The sequence below is a fragment of the Vanellus vanellus genome, assembly GCF_965231255.1.
Source record: "Vanellus vanellus genome assembly, chromosome: 1".
NCBI classification, from domain to species: domain Eukaryota; kingdom Metazoa; phylum Chordata; class Aves; order Charadriiformes; family Charadriidae; genus Vanellus; species Vanellus vanellus.
The window spans coordinates 73,692,626-73,714,226 of NC_138905.1; the positions used below are offsets into that span (position 1 = coordinate 73,692,626).

The following is a 21,601-nucleotide window of genomic DNA, read 5'->3' on the forward strand; positions in this document are numbered from 1 at the left end:
GAAATACTTAATTTACAATTAAGTGTAGGTGGTCAGCAACTCATAAAATTAACTATGATATACAAATAGTTTTCATGTCTGCTTTGCTTAAAGATACTTACTCAAACTGTTCAATCACCATTACCAAACAGTGCTTATACAGCTTTGCATTGCCTTTGCAATTTGGCATAAAAGTTTATATCCCAAGGTATCTTTTGTGCCTTATCTTAATACTGTTTTATTCAGACCATAGTCCAGCTGTGATGCCAAAAGGTGATCAACGGAACAAACATTACAGTCCCCTATGTCTGTCCTTTTCTGCTTCTAGGAATCGTCCTCTTCTGCTCCTAGGAGTTGGCAGTAGGATTGTGTCCCTTACTGTACCAGTCCCTTCATTTCATTAACTGTATTGGGTCTGGCTGAGATGGAGCTAATTTTCCCCATAGCAGCCCTCATTGTGCTGTGCTTTGCATTGGTAGCTAGAAAGGTGCTGATAACACACCAGCGTTTTGGCTACTGCTGAGCAGTGCTTGCATCAGGGCTGTTGCTCCAACATTCCCCCCTCACCAGTAAGCTGGGGATGGGCAAGATCTTGGGAGGGGACATAGCCAGGACAGTTGGCCTAAACTGACCAGAAGGATATTCCGTACCATCTGACAACTGCTCAGCAATAAAAGCTAAAAGAAAGGAAAAACGAGGGGGCATTTGCTACCACGATGTTTGTCTTCCAGAGCAACTACTACGCATACTGAAGCCCTGCTTCCCGGGAAGTGGCTGGACATCATCTGCCAATGGGAAGTAGAGAACAAATCTTTTGCTTTCCTTTGCTTCTGCCCATGGCTTTTGCCTTATTAAACTGCCTTTATCTTGTCCCACAAGGTTTTTTCAATCTTATTTTCTCTCCCCCTGTCCTGCTAAGGGAATGATAGAGCAGCTTGGTGGACACCTAGCATCCAGCTAAGGTCAACCCACCACACAAACATACACAGGGAACATTATCTGCCTAATTACAGGTTTTCTCTTCTGGTGCTAAAAGAAACCAGCCAGCCATCTCTGCCCATCAGACTGCCCCTCATACAATTACAAATGGCAATGTTTGCCTTTATTTATTATCACCTTCCCTCAAGGCATAAATTATGGTAGAAAAAATGCATTTCAATCCATTTTTATAGTGAAAATTATTAAGATTATTAATTGGATAACAAAATAGACAGAATTATTATTTCCAGCTGTGCTCCTGAGGTTTCGCAAGCTTTAAAATATTTCTGTGGTCACACTGGGTCAAATGGAACTGAAGCCAAAGATCAACAGCCTAGTTATCAGAGATATGTATCTGCATAACTCAGCTCAGGTGCATTTACACCACAATTTAAATCCAGGTTAGAACTCAGTCTACCATTTCTGTGCCTAAAGATGAACCAATACTGTTCCTACTCCCTTCTCCCATCTTCCTGCTTCCCCTTGTGCATTCCTGTTGCTTACCCCACTTCCTCTCTTGGGCTCTCCATACTCTTCTGCAGACCTCTTTAACTCATTAAACAGGCAGAAATTTAATGCAGCAAAAAGATTGCATTGCAGGTAGCGAGCTGATTTGCCTTGCAGAGGGGTTCAACAAGTGCCAGACCCACATAAGCAAAAGAGTAGGAAAGTGGAGCCAAGATCATGAGAAGAAAGGAGAAAGTAGGGGTAAAAGCAGAGTGGGAAAGAATGGAGAGTGAAACCTGTCCATCTGAGCACCAACAAGGTCTTATGTCACCTCAAATATTGGTGGAACTACGGTCTCAAGCCCTAGCCTAAGCTGCCCAGGCCAGCCCTGAACACAGCTGGCCTCCTAGAACCAGCACAGCTGTAGGGAAATTACCTCCTTCAGCGAACATCAATCAGTATCTCTTTAGCCAACAGCAAGAGGACAGGCAGCTTATGCTACCACAACGCTCATGTTGTGACTTAAGTTTTATAACAAATCACCTGAGGAATTTGCACAGGCTGGGTGAGACTGTATATTTATGCAAAAGTTTGCCCTCGGGTACTGATTGACTGTCATGTAAACACCTACACTTGAATCCTACTCATAAGCCTGCAATTTCTACTGAAATTTCAGGGAAGAGGTCAATAAAATCCATCCTTAACAGGATCTTACTCCTTCCACTTCAGCACTGAGTTTGGAACATATTTATGGCAGGCTAGGAAGTTAGTTAGCTGTAATGTAACATCACAACTGCGTCTTCCATCCATCTCCACTACTGGACTAAATTTCCACAGGCAGACAAGTATTCAGAAGACTTGTCTCTAGAAGACACCCACTTTACATAGTGCACCAAGAACTAAAGTGCACACTGTGGACAGGTTTAGTACAGTCTACAGCTACAAAGCAGGTGCACGAAGTACAGCATCTGATATAACTTGGGCTGAACAAGGTTGGCTTAAAAACAAAACAGGTGATACATTCTATGTGGATCAAAGCAGGCTTATTCAGTGTAGCTGACAACAGCCAGCAGGCTAGCATAGAGAGACATGACTTTGGACACATTTGTCCTACACAAACCCATATGGTTTTAAACCATATTTCACCTTTGCTAACCCATAAAAAGGAGAACAAAAGCACACAAATATCTGGATTTAAATGTCTACGAAGCAATATTCCATTAGTTGTCTTGCCTATTTTCAATGCATCTTCCATTTGGCTCAGCTTAGTCATATGGATAAACTGATAAGTCTCTACTTTGTTTACTAACAGGATTAAAAATCACATGAGGGAACCAAGCAGAGGGCAATTATAGTGTCAGAATTTTTAACTAATTTATTTTTCCAGTTGCAAAAAGCATTTTGAAATCTTGTTTTACTAGGCACAGTTCAAACTGTTACTCAAATGCAATTACACTAACATTAGACTGAGAAAAAAGAAAATATTCTCAGAGCAAAATAATTAGGTACTTACAGTTTTGAAAAGGTTTTCAGAAGAAATGACTGATATCGTATGCCTAAACTTTGACTTTTATTCTAAATTGTTAAAAATTAACCCAAGTATACTTACTGCAGAATTTGTGGTTTTGCCAAATGGTTTCAGCTGTGCATTTTAGAGTACTCATTCAGATGTGAAAGACACGGGCTGAGTACTTCGCTAGAAAAAAATTAAGCCCATCTCCTTCTCTTCCCCCACCAAGAAAGGGCCAAGAGCTACAGCTGTGTCAGATCCCTGGCCATGAAGTGCTGACACTCCTGCCCACTGAAAACACGCAGAGAGCGCTCACAAGCAAGAAAAGAACTTTAAGAGTTCACATAACTCTGTAGATTTACAGGGTAGGTGTCTTAGCAAAGGGTGACACAAGGTCAAACTGGAAGAGGGGAATGAGTTTGTGTTTCTCGTGTCTTGAGAGGGTGTTTAAGCCCTGAGTTAGTGGATGGAAAGCAGCGCGGGCATAAGCATTGACCTCTTCTTGCTGTCTTGGAATGATTTGGAAGAAAGTGTAGCCCTTCCCAGTTGGTATAAAAGCACTTGGATGCTCAGCTGTAGGGCAGAACTAGACCTGAATCAGAAGTGGAGAAAATGACCTCAGCCTCTCCAGCTACTGGTCTTCAGTGTTTCTTAGTGTAACAGCCTTGCTAGATCTATTTTTGAAGTATCCAGGTTTAACCACTTACTATATAACTGGGGAGTTGTTAATTCGAGAAGGGGACAAAGATCCTAATAATTAGGCACTGCAACATTCACTAGGAGTACCCTTTCCTTTGGGACTTTTGTTGAATGATGATGGTACACCATGCAAAAGTGACAGATAAAAAAGCCACCCATTTTCACATAGCAGCTGTGGCTGTCCTACAACTGATTGCTGCTAGTTACTGATTACTGGGCATTGCAAAATTAGAGAGTAGTTTGACCAAGCATAAACAGTTCTAGCTAATGTGACAAGAAGATATTATGTGACTCTGGTCACATCAGGTAGACATCAGATTTAAGACTCTGTTGATACACCTTCAAGTACTGGTGTTGAAGCAGGTTTCATCTGTGACCTTAAGTCTCTTGATGACACTTGTATTTGCCTCCCTCACAGAAATAACTACTAAGGCACATGAAAAGCCTAAAGGCAAGGTCTAAAAGAGTGGTGAAGGTGGGATTGGGATTAATGAAAACCTGGCTTTGAGCACAGCCTCCAGGGCAGTGTTTCTCAGCTTTCTGAGGGAGCACCCAGCCTTCCTGAAAAGTCTCCCTGGACCACCACGTACCCTGTGTAGTTACACTGCTGGGAGGAGGAAATAACATACAGGCAAGATACTTGGCTTTTGTGTTACATGGTATGTTTTTGTATCAAAAATTTACAAATCTGTTGCTGTATTGAAAAACATTGTGTAGGGCCTCTGCTGATGCCTTACAGACCCCTGGTGGCTGAGGAACCTGACCTAGTCAGTGCTGCAGCAGAGCATGAGGTAAGGCATCTATTAGCGTGCTTCCAATATGTGAAAAGCTTCATTCTCCCTTAGAAAATATGCATTTCATAAGAGCTACAAGCGCTGCTTTCTGTTCTTGCTTCACTAGGGCCTCCAAAGAACACCCAATGGCTGTCTGTACTGGGATTTTGCTTATCCAGTTTAACTAGAAATAGAAATTCTGTTTCCACCTTTAATTTCCTTTACCTAAAATGTGAGGAAAAGTCTTATTTCTCACTAACATATTTCGAAAGTTTTCTTGCACTTTATATTTTCTCCTCTTACCATTTACCACTTTTGGAAAATTAAAAAATCCTCTGACAAAATAAGAAGAAATATAAAGACAATGGCCCAAGTTCTGCCACATACTGCTTTGTGTTCACAGAAGACAGTACAATGAAAAAGCAATAGTGAACAGAGGTAGAAAATGGTTGAGTATAAAGCTGCCTTAACTCCATGTGGCCATTCTTGCTTCCTTTAAAAAAGCAGCTAAAGGTGATGAGGGAAGAGGATACTGCCCACCAAAACAGCAGTTGTTCAACCGTTTATGTCAACAGCAATGCAGTATTCATTCAGATTTAAAGTGACTTCTCTCCTGTATCCATACAATGTGCAACAGCCCTCTGTGTATGACTAAGCTTTGTTCTATGTAGGAGAGCAGTTTGGTGTCGTTAGAGCATTACCCTTGCTTTTGCATTAAAAATAACTTCTGTGCTCTTATTGTAATAATTAGCTATGGAAATCTGACTACAAGCACCTAAAGTCAAGACACTTGCCTAGGAGAATGCAGAGGGAACTTGAAACATGATACTTATCTTGAATGATTACAGAATAGAACTGTAGATCTCAGCTGAGTTGTTTTTTACCCCGTGTTTAGCTATTACAATGATTTACCGGTCCTTTCTTCTTTCTCTCTCACCCTATCTATTTTTTTTTTTAATATTTCATCCCATAACTATTTGTAGAATATATTCTACATATATTTTATATTTTAATCCATGGGGGGAGGAGACAAATTATTTTGTCTACAGAGATCACTATTTTCAAATTTCCTTATCCATCATAAATATCTAAAAGTGAGTTTCTAAGATGCATGCAAGTATTTTCAGTATCTACAGGAAATAAGCAAACCAGTGAAATAAAAACCATTGTCTGGGGTTTTAATCAATTATTAAATAAGTAACCATTAACTAAACTTTCATGAGATAGAAAGTCATAGTAACATCACGTACAGGACTGTAATTCTACAACCTCAGTAGGATTATTTTGTTCAGCAATAATTTATGTTCAGAATTAGTAAGGTTAAAGATTCAGACCCAGCAAAGGAATTACAAGAAATGGAAAGCAAAAATTCCAGTCAAATAAACACCTCCTTATGGCAGGCACTTAACAATTTGCTTTAAATACTTATCTCCATACCAGAAAAAAATAACCCAGGTGGAAGTTTAAGTGATTTATAGCTTGTTCCTACTATCATATGATTTTCTAGCTCCACTTCAGAGAACTTCGCTTTTAAAATTTCCCCTAGAATTTGTCATCAACAATGTGCATTTTAGAAACTGAAGACAAATAAGTGCCCTCTCTCCTCTTGAAAAGAAAAAAATAATAAAGGGGAAGAAAAAGAAGAAAAAAAAGCATTATCCTTTTAAAAGCTGAAGTACCTTTTCAGGATGATGACTTTAATTACTGCATGCATCGGCTTATCTCAACTGACTTCTGAGGTTTGAATGCCTTTTTCCAAATATTCACATTGTCCATTATGAAAGATTTACTCCTATACATAGCACTCAATTTTGGTCAATTCATATTAGCATATTTGCAAAGTGCCTTGAAGTAGGAACCTATATGTTGAACATTCAGAGAAGTTAAAAGAATTTCGCTTACTGATGTGCATAAGTATGAATTGAGTTTGTCAACTCAAGGAAAATGAAGCGATAGATGTTTTAAGAGCATGTTCCTTTGGACACAGACATGCACACACAAACACACACTAATAAGAGTTTTCCCAAGGATTGCCTACCTTCAAACCTTCTCTCCAGTGTTCTTTGAGAAAGAAAGCACTATTGGAAATATATCAATCTTTGCTTGATGGAGAAAGTGTCTTAGAGACTTTTGCTTACAAATGAACAAAGGCTAGTATCCATACATTTGGCTTCACAGTCCTGGAGGAAGGAAAAAAGGACTTTTACAGGGACAAGAAAACATTTGTATGAAAATAGTGTTTTCCCAGAAAAAAAAAAAGAGACTGAAAATAGTTTTATTTTAATGTTTACCTGGCTGAGAATGCTGGAGAGCTTTCATACTTTTTCAGGCTTTTTGGAAGCCGAAGGCTGTTGGGGGAAGATTTTGGGGGTAAATGTGTGTTCTTAATCTTAAAATATGTAACTGTAACCTACCTGTGTGGTCTGTATGCATAAAAAAGTGGCTGAAGGAATACACCCATAAGGCCCATACCTGGGCACTTTAGTGACTTCTGTGAATTTTCAGTGTTTGGATGTACTTAGGTGACACTGGGAAGCACCTACTGTGCAGATCTTGACCTTTATAACCTGCTTTTGTTTCAGCACACAGCCTTCAGCAGTGGTACTGGGGTACTGAATGAAGGTAAGGAGTCACTCCCAGCCATTTGCCAGTGATCAGCAACTTGTATAAATTAAACACCTTTCCAAAAATATAGGGGTTGAGATATGAAATTATGATATGTTCACAAATTCACAGTTTAATATTCAGTAAATTTATGTAAAATTCAGTGTGTATGGAAATTGGTATTTTTCTCTATTGTGATTAATTCACAGATAATATAGCACTACAGAGAGTCTATGATGTCTTAGCATACTGAATTCCCATCCTCTTCATAGGATTTCTCCTAAAGGCCATATTTGCACCAAGTTCACGGTTTCCTGTTTCGCTTAAGAAACTGAGACTACAAATATTTTTTTCTGTCTGGATAGATTTTTTTTTGAGGGGGCGCTCTAATCATTCTAATGCTTCAATACAAGGAAAATACCTTGAGAAAGTCAGGTATTTGTACAGAATCAGGTATACCCTATTCTTAGCAAGTAGTTTTGTTGAAGATCCTCATCTAGAGTCTCACAATAGGCATTAGAGAGAGTCAGATATTTCCAGAGAGTAATTTATCCCATCTTAAGACAGCTGTCTAAAATAAGTGGGAGGAAACGGTCTCTGGAGGTGCTTCTTTCTTCCCTTTGATTTGAAAGTCTAGAGAGCTAGCATAGTCTCGGTAAGTAACTTTTAGACAGATAAAAAACAGGTCAGATGACACCTGTCCTGGTTATCTCTCCCTGTCATTCTAGATCTACTCATCTTAGCCAAGGAACAAAAAGGCCTGCCATCCAGCAGGTCCCAGCCTAAGGTCAGGATCCCCTTACAATTGCTTATGCAAGCTCACAGGAAATTCAAATGGATAAATGGTGTTCTTATGGAAATCACCAGTTCTCAGTAAAAAAATGCAGAGTGGATGTACAATTATTGGTCCTAGTCTAAATGTTATATGTAATGATGAGTTACCAACCAAAAATACACAAGTCAATTCTGGCCTTACTCTAAATACAATACACGATTTTGGAAACACCGAGGACTAAGTAGCTGTTTCCCAGCACTACAACTGTAAACCACAAGGTAACCAATTCAGGAAAAGCTGGAATATGAGCTATTTCTCCACAGGACATAGGCATGGCAACCCAGATAAAGATGTTGCGGCACAGATTAGGTTCGCTGTCATTTCCCTCATCAGTTCAGAGCCAGACCACAATCCAAGCCTTGTTTTAAACCTTTTTTATCTGTTGTATCTCCTGAGATCTGCTTCTCTACTGCAGGAGACACAAGGGAGCTGAAAATTTTAGCCCTCACTAGTACTGATCAGGACAGTGACCTTGAAGAGCTGTGACAGTTGAATAGCCATGCAGCTCCCAGTCAAATGGAGGCTAATGGAGATAATTTTGCACAACAACAACACAAAATTTTCTTCTCAGGGTTGTGCCCTGGTCTGGATATACACTCCAAAAACTTCACTGCAAAGTTAAACCTTTGAAGAGACCAGCAAAACTGAATCTGGAAACCTCACAAGACAGGCTCTTTCACAACATTCTCTCTCCTTTCAGTTGCTCATAGAGGTCACAACACCTGCACAAAGCAAAAAACCCTTCTCAAGATATTTTGGGAACCTACTTGCTCAGAAGACAGAGAGGAAGGAGGCAAAATAAAGAAGAATGTAATAATTTAACAGATTCTCCTTTCATCAAAAATGTATTTATTCTGGCAGTGGTTACGCTAGACAAGTAAATCATGGGGAGTCACCAGGTCTCATTGTACTGGCCAGTGCAGAGACTAATAGGTAAGAGCTTGATCTACTCAAGCCAGGTAGGGAAGCACCTGTCTGCATTTAACACAGAAAGTGAGGTGGTGTTTATCCCTGTATATGCAGAAACACGTATATGCTTATTTTGAGCCTGAATTCAGATTTAGTTTGACTATCCAGTAACATTTCCTTTACTCTCACCTCAACAGAGTGCATATCAGCACAGACTAGATGAAGATTCAGATCTGTCTTCCATCCTCAACTCTGCCGTTGACTCTGTGCATCCCCTTTAACTCTTCATCATCTCAAGTTTTCTCCTGTAACACAAGAACAATAAATAGTATTTTATAGCAAGCATTCAGATCCATTACATTGGAAGGTAATATTGTCTGTGTGCAAAACATTAATTGTTGTCTGTTTTCATTACTATTTATTTATTCAAACTGGCAAGACTGTCATAACAGTTTCTCTTTTAAGAAAGCACTTTAGTACTTGTATAGATTTGGGGGTTTTGCTTTTGTTTTAGCAAAACAGGTTGACGTCTTCTAGCCTTGTGGCAAACAATAAATTCTTTCTTCTTCATAAAATTTGCCACAAGGTTGGAAGACATTCTGTTACACAAACTCCTATTTTTAAATGTTAGAAAACATAAATGTTCCAATTCTCAAAACAGCTCTTCAGAATAAATTACCTATGTAAAAAAAGGTTGAAAACCTAATTATATACTTTGGGGCAGTACCTCCTTTTAAAAGTACAAAGGGATTTGTTGTGTGCTCGGGTCGTCAGCTTTCCTCTAACAAGGCATATTGTCTCATGAACATGCTTTAAGAAAAGTTAAAGGAACAAATGTACTGTAGGTTGACTGGCAGTTCAAAGGCTTCAGAGTCTCTCTGGAGTCTTTTCCTCTAAAAAAATGACATTAACTATGATTCATCAATCAGTGGTTTATGTAACCTGATAGCATTTCACTTTTGTTATCCATCAAGTCCCCAGGTCTTTTGGTGTGTGATAATACACTTTGTGTGCAGAGATATCATCAGGCTAGATACTGGTTACTAGAAAAGTAATACTTCTGGCATTTCTCCGTACGTTTTACATAGGGACCTCTTCTAAGACAGCTCGATCCTAAAAGGTGTAAAACATCCAAGTGGAAGCTTCAGGAACAAGAGCGAAATTTTGGGAATCAGGCTCACAGCTGTGCATCTACCTGTGAGCATGGCTTTCTAACTACAAACACCTCATTTTTAAAAGATGGGAAATTTTCATAGGATCCCCCAAAACAGGTATTCTTACTCAGAAAGGTTTAAGTTGCATGAAACATACATCTTCTTTTGACAATGGAAATTAAAGAACTGACTTAAAATAACAGTGTACATTCAAGATATTTAAATAAAAAATACCTTACCTCTATGATGACAATGTTTAGGTGCTTTTAACAGTTGTTTATTCCACTGCTACAGACTATTATAATACTTATAAAAGGCAACAGGATGATATATGACCTAGAGCAGTGGGCTGTAATGATCCATAACACCATGGAGAAGATTATGACTGTTTATGACAACTGCTTATAAAATAATTTAAGACTCTGTTAACCCTTCATTGACTTAAATGATATGAAATGTTACGATGATGTGAAATTACATATGACATTGCCAATACTCTTCATTTTTTAACACAATACCATTAATTATAAAGAGTGTGGCGATGTGCTTGTTCTCTAAACTGAAACTAGCCATTTACAGCCTGTGAGAATGCATTAGAAAGGGGTACAGGGCCTCTTTGAAGGGTAATGAAATCAAGACTACAGTCACTAGAATCATAGTCACTAGCTAGAGGTCTACCCCTCCAGCTGGAAATGTGCAGGAATCCTGTAAATTAAGAAGAAAAAAACAAACAAACAAAAGACGACCACCAATCTAGACAGTAGTTTATGCAATAGAAAAGACTCTGAACCCAAAAGCAGAGCTTAAGATACCCACTGTAAATAAACACTACGTACATACACAATGCCCACAGATTTTAAAGACAATTGACCTGAGGTATATGCTTCTCTGCTGCTCTGCAGAAGGTTCTTTTCTGAATCAAACACTATGATAAGATGACTTTTCAGCTTTGTCCCATTGAAACTGTAGCATTCTTCGGCAGAATATGTGTTAATATGAAATTATTTTAATATGTTAATGACTGAAAGTTTCCAGAGCCTCAGATTTTTTCTCTTGCAATAATACAATGCCTTCAATTTTCCACTGGGTAATTGGTTCAATAACAGTTTACTGCAAAAAACACCACCTTTTGAATCAGCCATGTCACTTGTAGCTCCTGAAGTATTTGAGAGAGCTCACATTTAAATATGGACTTTTCCATACCATTCATGTTTTCTGTTATCAAGGATGGTCTCAGCCAAATGCGGAGTGGTTGCTAAACAGATAGAAACAGCAATATTTGGTGTAAAAGACACCACCGTAACAGAGCAAAAATCGACTAAATTTTTCCGGATACATATGCTGAAGTCCTAATGAATTTTTAATTACTTCTGACAGTAGAGAGACAATTTCATGCACTGATTCATGTTCCCTGTGCTTACCAAAATCTTTTCTCATCTCCAGGTAGAATGAAAAGGTCAAGCCTCGCACTCATACATACAATAATCCAAGCATACAGTAAATGCACGCCTATTGCACTTCTCTTTAAATAAGGGCTATCTTATTTTGCAGTCATATGTGCCAACGTACCATAAATAAGTTAATTTATGTTTCGTGGTATTGTCAACATAAACCCTCCTACATAAACTAGTACACTGCATTTGCCCTTAGTGAAAAATTATTACTAACATGACTGATTCTCAGTTCAGCACAACTCCTCTTTTTAAAGAGCAGAGAAAATGCCACTATTAATAGCAGAGCTGTCAAGACAGCATCATCTAAAAGACTCAGAGTGTTTCAAGACAAAGCCAGATTGTCATTTTCTTGCTGCAGTTTGCAGAGGGGGGGAAAAAAAGACTGATTATTGAAAGTGAGACAGTTTAAAAGAAAACTTAGTTAAAACTTATGCACTGGAAGGGCTGACATGATTCTGTGTAGATTTATTTTGAAAACCAGCAGTTTCTCTTACTGGTGAATGGTTCCATTTGCTCTGTACTTACTAGCGATTCACCTCCACTGAAATAAGTTTGGGGAGCATGGAGGATGGTTCCTGGTCTCACTGTATCTTCTACAGATATCTATGCTCTTTATAAGATACTGGGGTGGGGAAGAGTGGGTGGAAAGTTTCACAGCTACACTTAGTAAATCAGAAAACAGCACTTCTACATACACCTAATACCTTAATCTCTTTTTTTTCCATTCAGGGAGAAAGGGGCCAATAGAAAAGGTGGAGGTGGACTCTATCAGGGAGTGTAGCAATAGGACAAGGGGTAACCATTTTAAACTGGAAGAGGGTAGATTTAGATCAGATAGTAGGAAGGAATTCTTTACTGTGAGGGTGGTGAGACACTGGAACAGGTTGCCCAGGAAAGTTGTGGATACCCCATCCTTGGAAGTGTTCGAGGGGGGTTGGAACTAGATGATCTTTAAGGTCCCTTCCAACTCTAACCATTCTATGATTCTATGACAATATAGTCTCTCTGTAAGGAGACACTTATGCAGTGAGCCAGGATGCAAATTTACAATGCACTGAACTCTGTAAAGTGGTACTCCAAGTAAGCACCATAGCCTTCCTTTTAGCAAAAAGATTTGTTCTGCTTTGAAGGACTTACTCCACATGTTATAGGACTCCACGTACTAGTGTAGTAGTGGTATGTATACATTACAACAATATATTTGAAAGCTGAATACCTTTTTATAGATTGATTCTTATAGACAGTGACTTCAGATAATTATCGTAGCAGGAAGCAATGGATGACTTAGGTTACCAGAAAGGAAGAATAGTAGTACTATATCATATTACTTACTTACCATTAGCACTGTCTAGAGCCCTTGTAAGTGACATTGATAACCAAAGGAGAGTACTGCATTTGGTTGCAGAAGCAGACAGACTTCTGGAAGCAGGTTGCAGAAGAGACAGAGGAAAAGGAAATCAAGAATTTAAATCTCCTGTTATATTCAAAGGTAAATTGTTGGATCCTGCAAGCCAGTAGAAGCCATGCGATTAAAACTATAAACTGCAAGTAGGAATGGCATTAGGAACTATAATTCATCAATCACTATGCTGTCAGTCCTGACTTGTCTGATCTAAACATGGGGTTTATTCCTCTTGCTTGGGAGATTCCCAGCTATAGGAACTGATTCAGCACAAACTCTACTGAGCTCATTCTCAGAGCAATCATTAGCAATAGGCCTTTGAGGCTACATCATTATTCTGTCAATGGTGTGAGCTGAGTAGCACAATACATCATAAAAGCTAGATTTAAGATATTGTTAACTATTCAAATTACTTCTTTCCGTTTTCTTGTCAATTCCATGGATGACCACCCTTCATTTCTGAATCATCTGTTTTGTCCACTGGGGAAGAAATGATTAATTTTGCTCCTATTACCTCTTCCACATTTCTTCCACAAGTTTAACATCAGTTTTGGGATCAGCAAGATCCCAACAAGATCAACAAGAAGAGTTCTTTGAGTTTTTATCAGTACTGAAACAGCCCACACCAAATAGGAGTAACAAAGAAAGTTGTTCTAGCAAAAGCATATTTTATAAAACAATATTTGAACAAAGCAGATACACATAGGTTAAGTGCTAACAGTACAACTCCACACGCTGGAAAGTACAAACATTATAATATTCATCAACATAGTACCAAGAAAGAAATACTGGGAAGAGAGTATCATAGCCAAAATTTTCAGACTTTGTCATCCAAATGTAAAAATTCAGGGAACAATCCAAATTCCCAATCACAGGTGTCTAGTGTAATTTTAGACTCCCTCTGATGTTCCACCTAGTCTGCAGTTGAACTACAACAGTGTTCAGGTTCATGAAAGTCAGTCCTAAATATCCTAGGTTATCTAAAATGATAGCAGAAATAGGCACCTGATTTACTCCTCTAATTTCAAATCTGGCCATTTGAACACAAGGGATTTAGTCTTTTTCAGAGGTGCTGACACTATCAATGAAATCTTTTTTTATATACTTTTGTTTCAAAGCTTGATTCAGACTTATTTAAAAGAAATCAAAGGCTAATAAAATTGTTATAAAAATGAAACAATTTCGTCAGATCATATGAAACATTGTGCTCAACTCAACAGCTACAAGCACTGACACGTGCACCATTCTGTTTCATTACTGGTAATATTTACACTGATGCATATTAATGCTGCTGTTATGATTTCTGTTTTATCCAAAAAATTGAAATAAGCTTATTTCAGGTTAATGCCTAAAGTCTTTCCTTTTTTGTTTTGATACAACAGGCAAACTAAACCCTGAGTTATTCACAGACTTCTAGTTCCTGGTAACTCAGCAACGATGTAATTTACTGGAGACGTCTGCCTTACAGAGCAGAACACTATCTGGTAAAGTGCATGCAACAGGTAAAATGTCTTTTTGTCACTTTCACAAATGGGAAAGAGACATCCATTACCAAAAGTCTTAATGTGTGTTATTAATGTTATTAAGCAAATGTGGAACTCAGAAATTGAAAAGCAGCCATTAAAAGTGGGAAACAGCTGTCCAGCGGGTGTCAAGAATAGCCTAAGAAAAAGGTAAATATGAGAAAGAGAAGGAGGAAAAATTAAATGTTAGGAACTGAGCATATAAGAAATTTAAAGCACCCTTAAAGAATTCATTTTGCATCCATTGAGACAACTACAGTGTAAACATCTATATCTGAGCAAGTCATCCAAGGCTCTTTTTATAGTCAAAAAGGAGAAACAGGCAGAAATCATCTGAGCTATTTTAGACTTACACATTAGAAATGGGCACTAGAACGATCTCTCTATTCATCTCACATTTAGTCAGATAAATCCCCCTCCCCAGTGTATACAAGCAGCAGAGGCTTGAGACGAGGCTGGTTCCCTGTTCCCTGGCTGCCAGTACATTACAGTGCAGAGCATGTTCATCATTTTGCAACTCAAGACATTTATGTAGGTAGTTTCCAGAAGGAACTGGGGCATTGTCATAGCATACCTTCTGGATTCTTTGTAAACCTCAGCTCAGGTGTCCCCTAACCCTCATATAGGCACAATATTTCAAGCGAACCTGTTCATGCAGACTTAAACACCAGTATATGTAAATACTCAGGATATAATTTGTTATAGGTTTCTTTACTGAGAATACTTGATTTTTTCCTTAGGCTGATAAAATTTGTTATGCACAATAATAAAGGATTTTTTCTAAGATCAAGGTTAAGGAACTTTGTCAGTGATAAAAATAACCAATCACTAAATATAACAACCCACTTCACTGAATGGTACTAACTACACAGTACTTAGTGCCAGGTTCATGAAATTTGAGTTATGAATAGTTCTGCTGTCAAAGAGATTCCACAATTTCATATTCCACTCTTGTTTGTGTGGGAAAACACTACTCCTGCTTAAGATAACTTGTAACAGAAGCCACAATACCTTAATTTTGTCAACTTTATGTCTGACTAATAGCTGGATAGACTTCTTGATGACTCTGCCAAAACGCTATATAGCCCAGGAGGTAGGCAATGGTCCTATGACATCTCTGAGCCCAGTTTCATTTCTACTGTGCATTCAAGGATCAGCCTTTCTCTTCTTCCCTCAAAGAAGAGAAAGAGTGGCTTCCCAAGGCCACTTGCAGAACAGCTGGAATTAGGATTTGCGACCAACATTTGAGAAGCCTGTTTCACTTTTCTTATGTCAACCCATACCTTGATTCAAGCTTGACACAACAACCATTCATTTTGACGCCTTAAAACATAGCAGATTCTGAATATTCAGTCCCATCTTTGAAAATCTTAGATTCAAACTGCATCTGATCTATCCATTGCTTTTCAGGAGTTGAAACAACATGAGCTTGCCATTTCACAAGAGCTGAGCATACACACCACTACTGAGTGTCAGTGGGATCCGGACCTCTTCTCAGCCCAGAAGTGCACCAAGGTATTCTCAAACTCATTATTCCAGCAGTGAATATTGCCTGGTGTCAATCACCAGCCAGATTATTTTTATAATTGTTTTTTTAGCACTATTCTATCTTTGTAAAATGGGTCTAATCATGCCTTCATTTCAGAGGACTGAAATTGCTACAGTGAAAATAACACTAGAATGTTATTTTGTTGTAGTCAAATGCTACAGTGAAAATAACAACAGAAGACTCTTTGGAGAGATAAATTTGTTTCAGATGTTGCACAGAACATATTGTCATGGTGGAGACAAAACCCACTATACTTACTTCTCTTACACTGGGACTATCCATCCAGGGAAAGATGACAGGAACCTGGGGGAAAAAAAAAAAAAGTATATGCCCTTATCATTAAAAACAGAGAACAAAATATCCAGAAGCAGCATCCCTTCTTAAAAAACAAACAAACAAAAAAAAACAACAAAGAAAACCCAAACATTTTGTCACTTGTTAGGATCTCATTTGCAGACTAGCTGTTGTATCAAGCTAAGAGGCTACTATCCCAGCTAAATATTCTTTCTGTATTCAACTCAAGTAGCACAGATGCCTGAAGAGAGCCAGAACTGGAACTTTATCCATTTCAGTGAAAATCTGGTGTTACAGATTAAACCAACAAAGACAGAGGCTTCCAGTTAAGTCAATGTATTTGGCATTGAAGCAGTTATGAATTAATTCAGGTTCTGTGGGATATGGATGATGCATATGATAACTTCTTATCACAGAGAACTTTGCCTGAGCTTTTGTACCAGCATCTTAACCTCCACAAATAATTGAAAGTCCTGTTTTCCAAAGGCATTTGGGCACCTAAAGGCAACTAATGAGATAGGAAAAAAAAAAAAAAAAAGTAATTTGCCTAATTCCCACTGACATCAGGGAAAAAATGGTTCTAATCTGTATCCTTGGAAAGCTGCAACCAGGTAATATATTAACACTGAATTTAGTCTATTAAAAGCTGTATATTTTTCTCCAAACACACTAGAGCACACGAGAGAAATAAATTTGCTTAGGCAGCCTTTATTCTGTCATTTCCTAGCTTTTTAATCCTAGTCTTTGCCTTCTTAAGGATATTAATTGACACAATTTTCATGCGTGACATAGAGAATCTACCAGTGTTATTAAAGCATAAGATTTTACATTAATAATGACAGAATTTTCATTCATATTCATACTTTACTGAAAAATGTACAATTTCTACTTTGTTGCCCTGAATGATCACCCTATCTGTCAATTTAAATACTTTGCACTCTTTTCTTATTCCTCATACAGCTTTTATCCCTTCAAACACTTTTTCTGTTTTGAGAATTATATGCTTTTACAACAAACCTCCACAACTTCAACTATTCTATCTTTTCTAAGATCTCTGTTTTCTTATATTTCAATTACTGGTGATCTGGTGTTTCATTTACTCTGGCTTTCTTTATAAATTTTGTTACCTTATTTAGCCTTTGAAAACACCCACAGGGAATATTACCTCAGCGTCTTAGCAGAACTGTAAAACTGAGGCTACAGTTCTGATGTGCAATATGCTGGTAGAGTATTTTCACGAGGGCATCCTGCATATACCAGGTTCATATTTACTGATGTGCTAATGTAATAATGACCTATCTGCCTCTGCTCCTCTCTGGGGTACTTTCTATCTATAGGGATGGGAATTAATGACAGTGTCTCTCTGCTGCCTGATGTCAGAGCTGAGAAAGGTGTGAAGGGTATATAAGAGCTGTACTACTTGTCAGCAAGGAAGGGGGAAAAGGGATACTCCAGAGCTAGTCGCAAGTGTGGAATTGTTGCGTGCATCCTTCTTGCTAACACAGGCGTGCTTCTTCAGTTAGCTCCCTGACCACTAAAAGGTAAACAATTTCCCTTTTTTTCTTACTTAAGCTGCAGTGCAACAGATGTGCTTTCAGGAAAGCACAATGTTTATCATTATTAATCAAGAGCATTTTTCAGGAAAAGGCTAAGATAACTTCAAGGTAAATTGCATCTGGGACCGGAATTTGAAACTGGGAAATGTCACGAAATGTAAACTGGAGATAAGGGAAAGGACTTAAACTACTAGATGGAAAATGAACATTTACTGTTGAGAGCTGTCTGAAACTGTGTTGTGTCACTAAACTCAGGGTGATCATGTGAAAAAGACTAGCTGCTGTTGATTTAGGACAGAACGGGCATCAGTAATAGGATATGCTGAAGAGTATTTGAGTTTGTTTTCAGTTTTGAATCATTATCCTTTTCAGAAAGTTGGGAAGCAAAGATGTGCAACCTAAAGCTGTCAGTTTTCTTCATTGCACTTTCTGTCACTCTGAGCTGTTTGGAAGCTACACCTATTGAGAAGTAAGTAATAAATAATCATATTTATTTCTTCTTAGAGGAAAAGATGTTCAATTTATTGCATGAATTGCTTTTGCTTTCATATCTCAAATAATATGAGCAAAAATAGAGCTATTCAATTTCACAGGGTATTTTATTGTTGTTTAAAGATTGCTATCTGTGGCTGATGATCTAGCTGATGGTACTTCCAAGAGACAAGGATGGATATTGCCAGTAATGTCACGGAATACACTTTCAGGGCTTAGTGAGGAAATGCCAGAACAACCAGCAGCAAAGACAAAAAGGTATTGGTTTTCCTTTTTCTTCTAGTCATATCAGTTAGGATTAAATTATGAAGTAAACTTCCTGCCAGTGATAGTCTGTTACTTGAGATTCTTTGTGTCTGTTCTTTATTCTCAAAAAGAGTCTAAAATACCCTTCTTCTTGTAATTAGAGCAATTCTGTAAGCATAAAGATCAAAGCATTCAGGGTAGAAAGTGATATCCAGAGACAAAACTTGCAGATCATTTAACCACTTTATAATTATAATGCTTTCATAAATGAAAAAGGCTACAAATACTACATTACCTTGACAAGAAAGGTGTATTTTGAAAGGGATTTCTTATGTAAGTTTGTCACATTTCCAAGCCTGATGGAAAAAAAAAAAGAAAATATACCCTTCTTAATACCACTAATGCTCTGCTTAAATGGAATTATTTTATAACATAACTATTTCCTGTAAGTAACTAATATTTCATTACAGATTCAGAGTTAAATACCAATTTAATCATGGGCAGAAGGAAAAGAAGCAATTGACTCTGATAGAATTTAACTAGTCTGAAATGCATTCATGTTTATAAATCCATAAATCAAATTTCAGGTAACTTTTTTATGAATAGAATAGCATTTAAAAATTAATAAAGTAACATTTCAAAAAGTATTTGCAATTCATACTGAAAGATAAACAGCACTAAACTATTCCAATTGTTCATCAGGCTTTTGAGTGAATTTATTTCAATGATAAATCTGTTCTGGATAAATTCAGTAAATACACATGTCTGTATAGTTGCCTGTTCCTTTCTCTCTGAATTAAAAAAAAGTCATTATTATATGACAATTTGGTTATCCTCCAAAATATTTTGATAATGGAGGCTAAGTGTCCACATTTTTACAGCTATTACTTTAGAAAAAAAAATAGAATAATAATTGTAATATTCGAACACAAGGTATGACTTTTATGAGTGTGGTATGCCTCATCTGCTTTTCTGGGGCCTTGGTTTATAATGAGACTGGGAGAACTGTCTCATTGAAGCACATATTCAATTAAAGGTTATGGATCAGAGACCTAACAGGTATAATGGCTTCAGTCAGGCTAGACATCAGATAGAAATCTAGTAGCTCCCTGTAAGGACTGGAGTTTTAAACTTGGAATGTCAGGGCCTCATTTTGTACTTTTAACAAAAAAGAGAATTCTGCCTTCACAAACAAATCAGGACTTCCATGAGAACCAGTTGCTTTTTGAACCTCATATGTTAAGGGCTTGGGTAAACTTTTTTGAAATCAATAGAAATACCCATGGAAACCTAAGAGAAGCTATATCAAGACCTATCCAACCATTTCCTTTAAATATAATTATATATTTAAAATATTAGTTGCTAAGAAATTGCTGCCTATTTGCTGATGAAGAACCAGTATGATGCAGACATTTCTCTCACACCTGCTATTCCATTTTTTAGTCAATCAATAGGAAAACGTACTCATTGGTAATTGCTCAGAGTTTGAAACTGGGAAAATGTCACTCTTCACAGTAAATTTTTGGTGCAAACTATTGTCTACCTCATGCCACATCAACATTAAGAAACACAAGAAAATGAACAATAACTCTATAAGCAATCTCAGCAAGCAAGTATTTCTGTCTGATGGAACAACATAGTGGTCTAAGAAATAAGTTTGAAAACTCAAGCTCTCTCAAGCTAAGCATTGTATTGTGAAATAAAAAATAAATAAATAAATCTCATGCTACATAAGTTCTACATGGACTTCTGTAAATGGTCTGTTGGTTTAGACCATAAAATATTCTTTTTAGATATGAATTCTTCCATGGACACTCTTTAAAGTCGCATCCAGCAAATTATTATCTCCTAGCACAACAGCACTTTCAAGTTGCTGCGTTTCAACAAAGATGTGGCTGCTTTCCAGTAGTGAAGAAATCTCTGTTTAGACAGCAAAATCTTATAGTGGTACTGAAGTCAGCAGAAGTTGGCAACGCCTGCCACCTCTCGTGACATGTGGAGCAGTTGGAAGAAAGAGTCTCTGGACTCAATCCACTTGATGTGGACTGGAAGATTACTGTTCACTGCAGTGAGAGCAGGATATGATTCTGTGGGAACAAGAGAACTAAATAAATGTTAGTGATTGTCATTGTGTTCGTAATCCTCATGATATCAGCAAGAGCTCTAAATAGATTTAGAAGTTCAGCTTAAAGCTAAACATTTAGTCATTGTTTTCACTTACTGTCTTAACTATACTATCATTACAGGTTTTCTAGATGTCACAAACTGCTATGCGGAATATCAATAAAAATGACATATGACTATTAAGGTCTTTGCATTTAAATAACCTCCATCATTAAAACTGATAATAGCATACAGCGCAAGATTTTTTTTCAGGCACAAAGTAGGTGGTAGGAAGATTGTCATGTTCCTGTATTTGTGCACATATTAAAAGAACTCCCACATTAGCACAGCTCAAATGCCTATTAGAAGTGGCACATTTGATTGCTCATCATTTGACTTAATCTTGGCTCTTTTTGTTTTACCTTAGTAGTCACCACCTGGAGAAACGGAAATGCAACACCGCTACATGCGTGACACAACGCCTGGCTGATTTTTTAGTTCGTTCCAGCAACAACATCGGAGCAATTTATTCACCTACGAATGTGGGGTCCAATACATATGGAAAAAGGGACACAGTTGGGCTTTTAAGCAGAGAACCCCAAAGCAATGCACAGCTTTAGGGTGTTAAAATGACTACTGATAAAGTTTTCATTAGAAGCTCAGTTTTTAATGTGTAATTAACCTCTTGGTCATTTATTACTTGTACAGTCTTAACAGTGCCTTGTTTTCTGTGTGTGCGTGTGTGTGTGGTTATGTGATTTATGTTCATCACTTCACTATGCGTGTACAATGACATGCATAGGCTATTGTTTCAACTCCATTAAGAACTCGAGAAATCTGCTTGTCAAGTTCCTTTGTAAAAAAATAAATATTTATCACAATAATAAATGGAAAAGTAATTGCAACAGGTTTTTTATTATTATTATTATTAAAAGGATTAAAAAGATAACCATGATGTGTATGTCTTTATAGTCATAGTTTGGTAAGAGAAAGAAATAATCTTAAGACCAACAAAAATCAGAATGATAACAGAAGATAGGTCCTAATGACAGTAAAACAGAACAACCTTCTGGTTTTGAAGTCTCTACAGCGTC

General features: G+C 37.5%; 1 protein-coding gene across 1 annotated transcript; it reads left to right on the forward strand.

Moving 5' to 3' along the window:
* Positions 1 to 18,055: 18,055 nt before the first annotated feature.
* IAPP (islet amyloid polypeptide) lies at positions 18,056 to 21,127 on the forward strand (the record flags this gene model as incomplete). Its single annotated transcript, XM_082493109.1, has 3 exons — positions 18,056 to 18,135; positions 18,282 to 18,416; positions 20,938 to 21,127. The coding sequence occupies 3 exons, from the start codon at positions 18,056 to 18,058 to the stop codon at positions 21,125 to 21,127; spliced, it is 405 nt and encodes a 134-aa protein (XP_082349235.1).
* Positions 21,128 to 21,601: the final 474 nt, after the last annotated feature.